At 41.4% G+C, this 14,771-nt stretch overlaps 1 protein-coding gene across 1 annotated transcript in view; it reads left to right on the top strand.

Annotated features, from left to right (window-relative positions):
• Positions 1 to 14,771, top strand: part of CEP104 (centrosomal protein 104) — a 59,600-nt gene that overhangs the window by 27,418 nt on the left and 17,411 nt on the right. The window contains exons 12-14 of the mRNA XM_065896455.1: positions 3,472 to 3,648; positions 5,999 to 6,205; positions 6,674 to 6,781. Coding sequence (XP_065752527.1) covers positions 3,472 to 3,648; positions 5,999 to 6,205; positions 6,674 to 6,781 — 492 coding nt within the window. The remainder of the gene's footprint in view (positions 1 to 3,471; positions 3,649 to 5,998; positions 6,206 to 6,673; positions 6,782 to 14,771) is intronic.

Below are 14,771 nucleotides of genomic sequence, written 5' to 3'. Positions count from 1 at the left end.
ATAGAGGGAACCTACCTCAACATAATAAAGGTCGTATACGACGAACCCATAACAAACATCATTCTTAATGGTGAAAAACTGAAAGCATTTCCTCTAAGATCAGGAACAAGACAAGGGTGTCCTCTCTCACCAGTTTTATTCAACACAATTTTGGAAGTCCTAGCCATGGCATTCAGAGAAGAAAAAGAAATAAAAATAATCCAAATTGGAAAAGAAGAAGTAAAACTCTCACTGTTTGCAGATGACATGATACCATACCTAGAAAATCCTAAAGATACTACCAGAAAACTACTAGAGCTCATCAATGAAATTGATGAAAATGGCAGGATACAAAATTAAAGTTGCAGGATACAAAATTAATACACAAAAATCTCTTGCATTCCTGTACACGAAGAATGAAAGATCAGAAAGAGCAATTCAGGAAACAATTCAATTTACCTTTGCAACAAAAAGAATAAAATACCTAGGAATAAACCTACCTAAGTAGACAAAAGACCTATATGCAGAAAACTCTAAGACACTGATGAAAGAAATCAAAGAAGACACAAACAGGTAGATATACCATGTTCTTGGATTGGAAGAATCAATTTTGTCAAAATGACTGTACTACCCAAAGCAATCTACAGATTCAGTGCTATCCCTATCAAATTACCAATGGCATTTTTCACAGAATTAGAACAAAAATTTTTAGTTTGGATGGAAACACAAAAGACCCTGAATAGCCAAAGCAATCTTTAGAAAGGAAAATGGAGCTGGAGGAATCAGACTGCCTGACTTCAGGCTATACTACAAAGCTACAGTCATCAAAACAGTGTGGTACTGGCACAAAAACAAATACAGATCAATGGGACAGGATAGAAAGTCCAGAGATAAACCCACTTACCTATGGTCATCTAATCTATGACAAAGGAGGCAGTACGTGGTGCTGGGGAAACTGAACAGCTGCATGTAAAAGAATGAAATTGCAACACTCCCTAATGCCATACACAAAAACAAACTTAAGATGGATTAAAGACCTAAATGTAAGGCCAGACGCTATAAAACTCAGAGGAAAACATAGGCAGAACACTCTGACATAAATCACAGCAAGATCTTTTTCAATCCACCTCCTAGGGTAATGAAAATAAAAACAAAAATAAACAAATGGGACCTAATTAAACTTAAAAGCTTTTGCACAGCAAAGGAAACCATAAGCAAAAGGAAAAGACAACCCACAGAATGGGAGTACATATTTGCAAACAAAGCAACTGACAAGGGATTAATCTCCAAAGTGTACAAACAGCTCATGCAGCTCAATATATATATATATATATATATATATATATATATATATATATATATATAAACCCAATCAAACAACGGGCAAGAGATCTAAACAGACATTTCTCCAAAGAAGACATACAAGCGGCCAAACAGCACATGAAAAGTTGCTCAACATAGCTAATTATTAGAGAAATGCAAATCGAAACTACAATGAGGTATCACCTTACACCAGTCAGAATGGCTGTCATTAAAAAGTCTACAAATGATAAATGCTGGAGAGGGTGTGGAGAAAAGGGAACCCTCTTGCACTGTTGGTGGGAATGTAAATTGGTACAGCCACTATGGAGAACAGTATGGAGGATCCTTAAAAAACTAAAAATAGAACTACCACACGACCCAGCAATCCCACTACTGGGCATATACCCTGAGAAAAACATATTTCAAAACAATACGTGCACCCCAATGTTCATTGCAGCACCATTTACAATAGCCAGGACATGGAAGCAACCTGAATGTCCATCAACAGAGGAATGGATAAAGAAGATGTGGTACATATATACAATGGAATATTACTCAGCCATAAAAAAGAACAAAATAATGCCATTTGCAGCAACATGGATGGGCCTAGAAATTATCATACTAAGTGAAGTAAGTCAGACACAGAAAGACAAATATCATATGATATTGCTTATATGTGGAATTTTTTTAAGAGGGTACAAATGAACTTACAAAACAGAGAGTCACAGACATAGAAAACAGGAAAGCACGGGGGAAGGGATAAATTGGGAGATTGGGATTGACATACACACACTACTATATATAAAATAGATGACTAATAAGGACCTACTGTATAGCACAGGGAGCTCTTCAGTACTCTGTAATGACCTATATGGGAAAATAATCTAAAAATGAGTGGATATGTATTTATATATAACTGATGCACTTTCCTGTACAGCAGAAAATAAGGCAACATTGTAAATCAGCTATACTCCAATAACAAGTTTAAAAGAGAGTTTGGGGCACACGCTTAGACGAGCAGTGTGAGAATATGCTTTGTTCTCTTTAAATTAGTGACTCCATCTGGTCTAGGAGATCTCAAATTAAGATTCAGAAAGTCTGCGAGCACACACAGTGCTGTGAGGGTGCACGGCTTTCTAGGGAAGGAACCCAAAGCTGCCATAGTTTCTCCAACATGAAGAACCACTGATCTTGTTTTGTTTAATGAACTTAAATTTTCAGAGAAAACAAGTAAGTGGTACTATTTGGGGGAAATCTTTCAAAGGATGCATTGAATATGCAGCTAATTATTTTCCAGCCACATTCACCACTGAGACAGTGGTGGTGCTGAGTGTCTTCTGCTTGGGAGCTGTTCTCGTTCTGCACCAGCATCTGGGCAACCGACCCTGCATCCCCGGGTCCTCAGCATCTGTGTGTCACGTGCGAGTTCACCATTCATGCTGCTCTGAGGGGCTGTCCTTCCTCTTTCTTCTTTCCTTTGGTTCAGATCTACTCACGGGACCAGAGAGAGAGTTAATTGTACTGTCAAAATGAGAGGGTGTTTTGGGTAGTGTGGCCTGCAGACCTGCTAAAAACAGACGTCTTTCTATATTACGTCTCATATTTTATCAATATTTTATCGTTTCTTCGATCTTTTTCTTTAATATTTTACCATTTTTTTCTTTTTCTGCATCTGGCTAATTAATGATGAAATCTTAGTTAGGGAAGACTTGCTCACTTGGAAACGTTGGACTGTGTGGAGGTACTTACCCTCCTTCATCTAAACCCATCAGGGGTCTGTTCACCTGGAGTATTGTGCGTGGTTACATGCTTGGCTGACGTTTAATAAATACCGAAATGGTGGTTCTCGCAGCAGGACTAATTTCTTTCAGAATTTTAGAAATTAGAAAACCTTTTTCTTGAGGTTGTGAAATCCTGAGAAGAGAAGCCTTAAGTTACCGATCACATTTGCTGTAAAGCTTTCATTAATCTCCAAGTGGTCATGGTTTTTATTTCTGATGCTTTTGGTTTTTGTTTTTAATTATTACATCTTAAATAGAAACATGAGCTTATAGATCAGTGACTTTACTGCCATTGGTCACTGTCATTTTTTGTTTCCTGTTTTTTCCTTCAGTGTTTACGTTGCGGATGGCACTAAATTGCCCTTAGCATTTTCCAGTAAAACTTAACAAATGATGTTGGTTTTTATAGGAAATGGCCTTGTTCAAGGAAGTGAAGTCTCTCCAGCTTATCCCATCTTACCTGGTCCAGCCATTAAAAGCCAACTCCTCGGCTCACCTGGCCATGAGCCAGATGGCGCTGCTGGCCCGGCTGCTGCGGGACCTGGGCACGGAGGGCATGGGCTTCACCGTGGACAGCGTGATGCGGGTAAGCACCCCAGGGTGGCCGCCGCAGCCTGGGCTCTGAGCTGGTGGCCGGAGCATGGCAAGCATCTTGCCGGTGTTGGCTGCGTGCGGAGGTGGGGGGTGATTTCGGAACGTCGCCACTTCCTCTGACACATGAGGGCGCTGGAGTCGCGCTGCCGGTTACGCCATGGCGTCGGGGCGTGAGCCGTGCAGAGCCGTGTCCCCAGGGAAGCAAGCTCTGCAAGCAATGACGCCACATCGTAGCGGGTGGCAGGGCTGTGGAAGGAGGTGCATGTTTTATGCTTTGGACAACCCCATGAGCCCCAGAAGTGAACACTGATTGTGTCCGTTCACTTGTAGCCCCTGGACTGCCTCCTGAGTATGGGTCAGTGTCCCCTGTCCTGCCCTGCGTCATGTGGTCACTGTCTGTCCTGCTTCCACGTCAGTTTCCTTGTTCCCCAGCACAGACCATAAGCCGGCCCCACATGCTTACATCCTTGTTAGGGCCACACCCACGTCAGGATCCCAGCATAAGCTTTGGTCCAGTAAGCTGTGCCGCCCTCACAGATGCACACTCTTCAGGGCAGTGACACAGCAGAGGCTCACTGCTGTCCCTTGTGGCCGGTGCCGTCTGTGGGGACAGAGGCCACTCTGCTCTGTGGGCACTCGGGGGCTCCGTCTCCTCCCGGTGTGATGCCGCGGCTTCACACGTGATCTCCAAGGTCACTGAACGGAGGAGGGTGACTAGAGGTTGTGAGTGGAGGCGTCCACAGGCCGAGCCACTCTCAGACATGTCCATCCACTGAGGTGGCCCCATCCTCACTGCAGGGCCTGGGAGGCGTGTACAACTGTGCCCCAAGGAAGTGGGGAAACCGGGTTGGTGAGCATGTCACCCTGTGATGGTCCGTCTACACACGTGGTGGGCTTGATCGAGATGGAGAGTTTAAGAAGGAGGAGAAATGAGTGAAAGTTGGAGGTGGGGGTGAGGCTTTAATTGAAGGAACGAAGCCCCCAAGCAGCCGACAGAGTGGGGCTGCAGTGCTCGCTCGGATGGCTCGGCTCAGAGCGGGGCAGCGGCCAGCCAGCCTCTCAACAGGAGGGCGTCGGCTCAAAGCCGAGAGTGGATGGGGAGGTTTGAGAGGCGAGCAGGGAGTATGAGATGCTGCCCTAGACCTGAGCAGGGAAACCAACCAGGAAGCGTCACGGGTCAGGTTACTGCGTGATGCCAAGGGCCCCAGGATCGCCATGGCCCAAAGTCCAGCATGAAACCAGCTGGCACAATTCCTGAGCCCGCAGCACCTTCTGCTTCACCTGGGAACACAGAGGAGGAGGGGCCCCAGATTTGAGGGCCTGCAGGGATGCCGGGGCTGACTTGGTGATGGACACGCGGGGCGGGAAAGACTCGCGGGAGGTGGCAGACGGGAGGGAGTGCAGACAGGTGAGCTGGAGAGGCAGGAGGTGATCATCCCGGGGGTGCCTCACGGTCAGAACTTCTCAAGCTGGTGCAGGGGTTGGGAAGGACAAGGTCTAGGATAAAACCTGAGCGTGTGGCAGGCGGAGACAGAGGAAGTGAGGAAGCCCAGCCAGTGAGAGGCCGGCGCCCAAAGGACCAGGAGGGGACGTGGGTTTACTATACGTGGGAACGTTGGATATTGTGGTGTGTTCGGATGACACTAAAGAGCTTAAAATGGATGGGGTGGGTCGTTTGCCTACTTCAAGGTCATGCACAGATCTTGAAGAAGGAACATTGAATAAGAAGAAGTAAAGTGTCCGAATGATAAGCACAGTGAACCATTTATAATGTCAAACAAAAATCCTACGTGTACACACACACACGGCACGTACACGGTGCAGCAAATGGAGACGTCTGGGGGGGTGTGCCCTCCAACTTCAGGACACTGACGCCTCTGACGGGGGGGGCAGGGGGCCAGGGAGACTTCAAGGGGACTTGCACCGTAGTCCTAGGGTTCTGTTTCTTAGAAAGAGTTGAAGCAAACCTGGCAAAAATGATAGACGTTGGTAAATCTAGATGGTGGATGCATGAAGTTTATTATGTTTCCTCTTTATGATTGAAGTATTTTCTAATACTTAATATGAAGTTTCTGGGGGGATGTAACTTTAAAAATGCTATTTAATACCTGAGTAGGAAAAAGGAAAACACTAATAATTGTACATACAACATGGGTTCAGCTGCATGTGTAAAGTAAAGGAAGTGAGGAAAACTCTGTATCCTAATAGCTGGAATTCTATGGGCATTGTCATCCATGTTTTTCAAATGTCCACGATGTCCCTATGTTTCTTTTATGCCAGAAGAAATAAACGTGGCTATTTTGAGACCCAGTAACAAGAGCACGTCCCGACCCTATTCTTAGTTCGCAGTGCGGGCCCTGGAGCACAGGGAGCACAAGGTGCGGGATTCGGCGGTGGGGATGATCCTGGACCTGTATGCGCAGCACCGGGCTCTGGTCCTCGAGTGCCTCCCTCCCGAGGACAGTGCCACCCGCAGGAGCGTCCTCTATAAGACACTTTTTGAGGGATTTGCTACGATAGACGGCAGACCTACAGATGCTGAAATTAGGGTAAGTTAACTTCCCTGAAGATATGACCTGGTCCCAGGTTTAAGAAGTGACTTGGTACGTGAGTAAACTGACACATCGTTCACGGGGCTATGGGGACAGGAAACACAGCACACGGAGGACACTGGTGCCTGAGCCCGCGTCCTGGCTCTTCCACCTTGTCTGTGTAGGGATGATGATGGCCAGGAGGACACCTGCAGTGTTTATCAACAGGAAACATTTAACACAACACTGTTAATGAACTATACCCCAATATAAAATTTAAAAAAAAATTTTTAATTCCAAAAAAAAAAAACAACCAGTAAACATTTATTAGATGAATCTGGTGGATTCTCTTTTAATTCAAGCTATAGTATTAGTCTTAGTGACGATTATAATACATAAGAAACATAATTTATATGCTATAACTTATCACTCAATTTCCAGCACTACCCTAAAAATCAATTCTAATGGAAAATCATTTCATACCAGGCACAGAAAAGAGCAGCTACAGAAGAAGCAGAAAAACGCAAGAAAGAAGAAATTAAAGCTTTACAAGGGCAGTCGGCAACACTAAAGGAGATGCAAGCTGAAGTCCAGGTTGGCAAGGTTCACTGTCTTTCACCGTCATGCTCTCGGTCAAAATCCTGTGACCGTTTATTTCCTTATGTAGATGCACAGCATGCTTGGTTTGCTTTTCGTGGGACTCTCCAAATGGGTATCTTTATTCTTTGTTGTTTTTTAAATTAGTTTAGGGGTAAATAAAAGGAATCCTCCACTGAATCATTTGCATGCTCTTTTTTTTTTTTAACATCTTTATTGGAGTATAATTGCTTTACAATGGTGTGTCAGTTTCTGCTTTATAACAAAGTGAATCAGTTATACATATGTTCCCATATCTCTTCCCTCTTGCATCTCCCTCCCTCCCACCCTCCCTATCCCACCCCACTAGGTGGTCAAAGAGCACTGAGCTCATCTCCCTGTGCTATGCGGCTGCTTCCCACTAGCTATCTATTTTACGTTTGGTAGTGTATATATGTCCATGTCCCTCTCTCACTTTGTCACAGCTTACCCTTCCCCCTCCCCGTATCCTCAAGTCCATTCTCTAGTAGGTCTGTGTCTTTGTTCCTGTCTTACTCCTAGGTTCTTCATGACATTTTTTTATCTTAGATTCCATATATATGTGTTAGCATTCAGTATTTGTTTTTCTCTTTCTGACTTACTTCACTCTGTATGACAGACTCTAGGTCCATCCACCTCACTACAAATAACTCAATTTCGTTTCTGTTTATGGCCGAGTAATATTCCATTGTATATATGTGCCACACCTTCTTTATCCATTCATCCGATGATGGACACTTAGGTTGCTTCCATCTCCTGGCTATTGTAAATAGAGCTGCAATGAACATTTTGGTACATGACTCTTTTTGAATTATGGTTTTCTCAGGGTATATGCCCAGTAGTGGGATTGCTGAGTCATATGGTAGTTCTATTTTTGGTTTTTTAAGGAACCTCCATACTGCTCTCCATAGTGGCTGTACCAATTCACATTCCCACCAGCAGTGCAAGAGTGTTCCCTTTTCTCCACACCCTCTCCAGCATTTATTGTTTCTAGATTTTTTGATGATGGCCATTCTGACTGGTGTGAGATGATATCTCATTGTAGTTTTGATTTGCATTTCTCTAATGATTAATGATGTTGAGCATTCTTTCATGTGTTTGTTGGCAGTCTGTATATCTTCTTTGGAGAAATGTCTATTTAGGTCTTCTGCCCATTTTTGGATTGGGTTGTTTGTTTTTTTGGTATAGAGCTGCATGAGCTGCTTGAAAATTTTGGAGATTAATCCTCTGTCAGTTGCTTCATTTGCAAATATTTTCTCCCATTCTGAGGGTTGTCTTTTGGTCTTGTTTATGGTTTCCTTTGCTATGCAAAAGCTTTGAAGTTTCATTAGGTCCCATTTGTTTATTTTTGTTTTTATTTCCATTCCTCTAGGAGGTGGGTCAAAAAGGATCTTGCTGTGATTTATGTCATAGAGTGTTCTGCCTATGTTTTCCTCTAAGAGTTTGATAGTTTCTGGCCTTACATTTAGATCTTTAATCCATTTTGAGCTTATTTTTGTGTATGGTGTTAAAGAGTGATCTAATCTCATACTTTTACATGTACCTGTCCAGTTTTCCCAGCACCACTTATTGAAGAGGCTGTCCTTTCTCCACTGTACATTCCTGCCTCCTTTATCAAAGTTAAGGTGACCATATGTGCGTGGGTTTATCTCTGGGCTCTCTATCCTGTTCCATTGATCTATGTTTCTGTTTTCTGCCAGTACCATACTGTCTTGATTACTGTAGCTTTGTAGTATAGTCTGCAGTCAGGGAGCCTGATTCCTCCAGCTCCGTTTTTCGTTCTCAAGATTGCTTTGGCTATTCGGGGTCTTTTGTGTTTCCACACAGATTGTGAAATTTTTTGTGCTAGTTCTGTGAAAAATGTCACTGGTAGTTTGATAGGGATTGCATTGAATCTGTAGATTGCTTTGGGTAGTAGAGTCATTTTCACGATGTTGATTCTTCTAATCCAAGAACACGGTATATCTCTCCATCTATTTGTATCATCTTTAATTTCTTTCATCAGTGTCTTATAATTTTCTGCATACAGGTCTTTTGTCTCCTTAGGTAGGTTTATTCCTAGATATTTTATTCTTTTTGTTGCAGTGGTAAATGAGAGTGTTTTATTGATTTCACTTTCAGATTTTTCATCATTAGTGTATAGGAATGCCAGAGAGTTCTGTGCATTAATTTTGTATGCTGCTACTTTACCAAATTCGTTGATTAGCTCTAGTAGTTTTCTGGTAGCATCTTTAGGATTCTCTACGTATAGTATCATGTCATCTGCAGACAGTGACGGCTTTACTTCTTTTCCAATTTGGATTCCTTTTATATCCTTTTCTTCTCTGATTGCTATAGCTCAAACTTCCAAAACTATGTTGAATAAGAGTGGTGAGAGTGGGCAGCCTTGTCTTGTTCCTGATCTTAGTGGAAATGCTTTCAGTTTCTCACCATTGAGGATGATGTTGGCTGTGGGTTTGTCATATATGGCCTTTATTATGTTGAGGAAAGTTCCCTCTATGCCTACTTCCTGCAGGGTTTTTATCATAAATGGGTGTTGAATCTTGTCAAAAGCTTTTTCTGCATCTATTGAGATGATCATATGGTTTTTCTCCTTCAATTTGTTAATATGGTTTATCACATTGATTGATTTGCGTATATTGAAGAATCCTTGCATTCCTGGAATAAACCCCACTTGATCAGGGTGTATGATCCTTTTAATGTGCTGTTGGATTATGTTTGCTAGTATTTTGTTGAGGATTTTTGCATCTGTGTTCATCAGTGATATTGGCCTGTAGTTTTCATTCTTTGTGACATCCTTGTCTGGTTTTGGTATCAGGGTGATGGTGGCCTCGTAGAATGAATTTGGGAGTGTTCCTCCCCCTGCTATATTTTGGAAGAGTTTGAGAAAGATAGATGTTAGCTCTTCTCTAAATGTTTGATAGAATTTGCCTGTGAAGCCATCTGGTTCCGGGCATTTGTTTGTTGGAAGATTTTTAATCACAGTTTCAATTTCAGTGCTTGTGATTGGTCTGTTCATATTTTCTATTTCTTCCTGATTCAGTCTTGGCAGGTTGTGCACTTCTAAGAATTTGTCCATTTGTTACAGGTTGTCCATTTTATTGGCATAGAGTTGCTTGTAGTAATCTCTCATGACCTTTTGTATTTCTGCAGAGTCAGTTGTTACTTCTCCTTTTTCATTTTTAATTATATTGAGTTGAGTCTTCTCCCTTCAAACTATCAAAAATTAAATACAAAGAAAACATATTAAAAGCAGTAAGGGAAAAACAACAAATAACACACAACGGAATCCCCATAACGTTAACAGCTGATCTTTCAGCAGAAACTCTGCAAGCCAGAAGGGAGTGGCAGGACATATTTAAAGTGATGAAGGAGAAAAACCTACAACCAAGATTACTCTACCAAGCAAGGATCTCATTCAGATTTGATGGAGAAATTAAAACCTTTACAGACAAGGAAAAGCTGAGAGAGTTCAGCACCACCAAACCAGCTTTACAACAACTGCTAAAGGAACTTCTCTAGGCAAGAAACACAAGAGAAGGAAAAGACCTACAATAACAAACCCAAAACAATTAAGAAAATGGGAATAGGAGCATACATATCAATAATTACCTTCAATATAAATGGATTAAATGCTCCCACCAAAAGACACAGACTGGCTGAATGGATACAAAAACATGACCCATATATATGCTGTCTACAAGAGACCCACTTCAGACCTAGAGATGCATACAGACTGAAAGTGAGGGGATGGAAAAAGATACTCCATGCAAATGGAAATCAAAAGAAAGCTGGAGTAGCAATTCTCATATCAGACAAAATAGACTTTAAAATAAAGACTATTAGAAGAGTCAAAGAAGGACACTACATAATGATCAAGGGATCGATCCAAGAAGAAGATATAACAATTGTAAATATTTATGCACCCAACATAGGAGCACCTCAATACATAAGGCAAATACTAACAGCCATAAAAGGGGAAATCGACAGTAACACATTCATAGTAGGGGACTTTAACACCCCACTTTCACCAATGGACAGATCATCCAAAGTGAAAATAAATAAGGAAACACAAGCTTTAAATGATACATTAAACAAGATGGACTTAATTGATATTTATAGGACATTCCATGCAAAAACAACAGAATACACATTTTTCTCAAGTGCTCATGGAACATTCTCCAGGATAGATCATATCTTGGGTCACAAATCAAGCCTTGGTAAATTTAAGAAAATTGAAATTATATCAAGTGTCTTTTCCGACCACAACGCTATGAGACTAGATGTCAATTACAGGAAAAGATCTGTAAAAAATACAAACACATGGAGGCTCAACAATACACTACCTAATAACGAAGTGATCACTGAAGAAATCAAAGGGGAAATCAAAAAATACCTAGAAACAAATGACAATGGAGACACAACAACCCAAAACCTATGGGATGCAGCAAAAGCAGTTCTAAGAGGGAAGTTTATAGCAATACAAGCCCACCTTAAGAAACGGGAAACATCTCGAATAAACAACCTAACCTTGCACCTAAAGCAATTAGAGAAAGAAGAACAAAAAAAAACCCAAAGTTAGCAGAAGGAAAGAAATCATAAAAATCAGATCAGAAATAAATGAAAAAGAAATGAAGGAAACGATAGCAAAGATCAATAAAACTAAAAGCTGGTTCTTTGAGAAGATAAACAAAATTGATAAACCATTAGCCAGACCAAGAAAAAAACCAAGAAAAAACGGGAGAAGACTCAAATCAATAGAATTAGAAATGAAAAAGCAGAAGTAACAACTGACACTGCAGAAATACAATAGATCATGCGAGATTACTACAAGCAACTCTATGCCAATAAAATGGACAACCTGGAAGAAACGGACAAATTCTTAGAAATGCACAACCTGCCAAGACTGAATCAGGAAGAAATAGAAAATATGAACAGACCAATCACAAGCACTGAAATTGAAACTGTGATTAAAAATCTTCCAACAAACAAAAGCCCAGGACCAGATGGCTTCACAGGCGAATTCTATCAAAATTTAGAGAAGAGCTAACACCTATCCTTCTCAAACTCTTCCAAAATATAGCAGAGGGAAGAACACTCCCAAATTCATTCTACGAGGTCACCATCACCCTGATACCAAAACCAGACAAGGATGTCACAAAGAAAACTACAGGCCAATATCACTGATGAACACAGATGCAAAAATCCTCAACAAAATACTAGCAAACATAATCCAACAGCACATTAAAAGGATCATACACCCTGATCAAGTGGGGTTTATTCCAGGAATGCAAGGATTCTTCAATATACGCAAATCAATCAATGTGATACACCATATTAACAAATTGAAGGAGAAAAACCATATGATCATCTCAATAGATGCAGAAAAAGCTTTTGACAAGATTCAACACCCATTTATGATAAAAACCCTGCAGGAAGTAGGCATAGAGGGAACTTTCCTCAACATAATAAAGGCCATATATGACAAACCCACAGCCAACATCATCCTCAATGGTGAAAAACTGAAAGCATTTCCACTAAGATCAGGAACAAGACAAGGCTGCCCACTCTCACCACTCTTATTCAACATAGTTTTGGAAGTTTTAGCCACAGCAATCAGAGAAGAAAAGGAAATAAAAGGAATCCAAATCGGAAAAGAAGTAAAGCCGTCACTGTCTGCAGATGACATGATACTATACGTAGAGAATCCTAAAGATGCTATCAGAAAACTACTAAAGCTAATCAATGAATTTGGTAAAGTTGCAGGATAAAAAATTAGTGCACAGAAATCTCTGGCATTCCTATACACTAATGATGAAAAATCCGAAAGTGAAATCAATAAAACACTCCCATTTACCACTGCAACAAAAAGAATAAAATATCTAGGAATAAACCTACCTAAGGAGACAAAAGACCTGTATGCAGAAAATTATAAGACACTGATGAAAGAAATTAAAGATGATACAAATAGATGGAGAGATATACCGTGTTCTTGGATTGGAAGAATCAACATCGTGAAAATGACTCTACTACCCAAAGCAATCTACAGATTCAATGCAATCCCTATCAGACTACCAGTGACATTTTTCACAGAACTAGCACAAAAAATTTCACAATCTGTGTGGAAACACAAAAGACCCCGAATAGCCAAAGCAATCTTAAGAACGAAAAATGGAGCTGGAGGAATCAGGCTCCCTGACTTCAGATTATACTACAAAGCTACAGTAATCAAGACAGTATGGTACTGGCACAAAAACAGAAAAATAGATTAATGGCACAGGATAGAAAGCCCAGAGATAAACCCACGCACATATGGTCACCTTATCTTTGATAAAGGAGGCAGGAATGTACAGTGGAGAAAGGACAGCCTCTTCAATAAGTGGTGCTGGGAAAAGTGGACAGGTACCTGTAAAAGTATGAGATTAGATCACTCCCTAATACCATACACAAAAATAAGCTCAAAATGGATTAAAGACCTAAATGTAAGGCCAGATACTATCAAACTCTTAGAGGAAAACATAGGCAGAACACTCTATGACATAAATCACAGCAAGATCCTTTTTGACCCACCTCCTAGAGAAATGGAAATAAAAGCAAAAATAAATGGGACCTAATGAAACTTCAAAGCTTTTGCACAGCAAAGGAAACCATAAACAAGACCAAAAGACAACCCTCAGAATGGGAGAAAATATTTGCAAATGAAGCAACTGACAAAGGATTAACTTCAAAAATTTTCAAGCAGCTCATGCAGCTCTATACCAAAAAAACAAACAACCCAATCCAAAAATGGGCAGAAGACCTAAATAGACATTTCTCCAAAGAAGATATACAGACTGCCAACAAACACATGAAAGAATGCTCAACATCATTAATCATTAGAGAAATGCAAATCAAAACTACAATGAGATATCATCTCACACCAGTCAGAATGGCCATCATCAAAAAATCTAGAAACAATAAATGCTGGAGAGGGTGTGGAGGAAATGTAACACTCTTGCACTGCTGGTGGGAATGTGAATTGGTACAGCCACTATGGAGAACAGTATGGAGGTTCCTTAAAAAACTACCAATAGGGCTTCCCTTGTGGCGCAGTAGTTGAGAGTCCGCCTGCCGATGCAGGGGACACGGGTTTGTGTCCTGGTCCGGGAAGATCCCACATGCTGCGGAGCGGCTGGGCCCATGAGCCATGGCCGCTGAGCCTGCGCGTCTGGAGCCTGTGCTCCGCAACGGGAGAGGCCACAGCAATGAGAGGCCCGCGTACCGCAAAAAAAAAAAAAACTACAAATAGAACTACCATATGACCCAGCAATCCCACTACTGGGCATATACCCTGAGAAAACCATAATTCAAAAAGAGTCATGTACCAAAATGTTCATTGCAGCTCTATTTACAATAGCCCGGAGATGGAAACAACCTAAGTGGCCATCATCGGATGAATGGATAAAGAAGGTGTGGCACATATATACAATGGAATATTACTCGGCCATAAACAGAAACGAAATTGAGTTATTTGTAGTGAGGTGGATGGACCTAGAGTCTGTCATACAGAGTGAAGTAAGTCAGAAAGAGCAAAACAAATACCGTATGCTGACACATATATATGGAATTTAAGAAAAAAAAATGTCATGAGGAACCTAGGGGTAAGACAGGAATAAAGACACAGACCTACTAGAGAATGGACTTGAGGATACGGGGAGGGGGAAGGGTAAGCTGTGACAAAGTGAGAGAGGGGCATGGACATATATACACTACCAAGCGTAAAATAGATAGCTAGTGGGAAGCAGCCGCACAGCACAGGGAGATCAGCTCGGTGCTTTGTGCCCGCCTGGAGGGGTGGGATAGGGAGGGTGGGAGGGAGGGAGATGCAAGAGGGAAGAGATATGGGAACATATGTATATGTATAATTGATTCACTTTGTTATAAAGCAGAAACTAACACACCATTGTAAAGCAATTATACTCCAATAAAG

This window comes from Phocoena phocoena, chromosome 1 (genome assembly GCF_963924675.1).
Source record: "Phocoena phocoena chromosome 1, mPhoPho1.1, whole genome shotgun sequence".
Classification (NCBI taxonomy): domain Eukaryota; kingdom Metazoa; phylum Chordata; class Mammalia; order Artiodactyla; family Phocoenidae; genus Phocoena; species Phocoena phocoena.
This window is presented reverse-complemented; position numbering and strand designations above follow the sequence as displayed.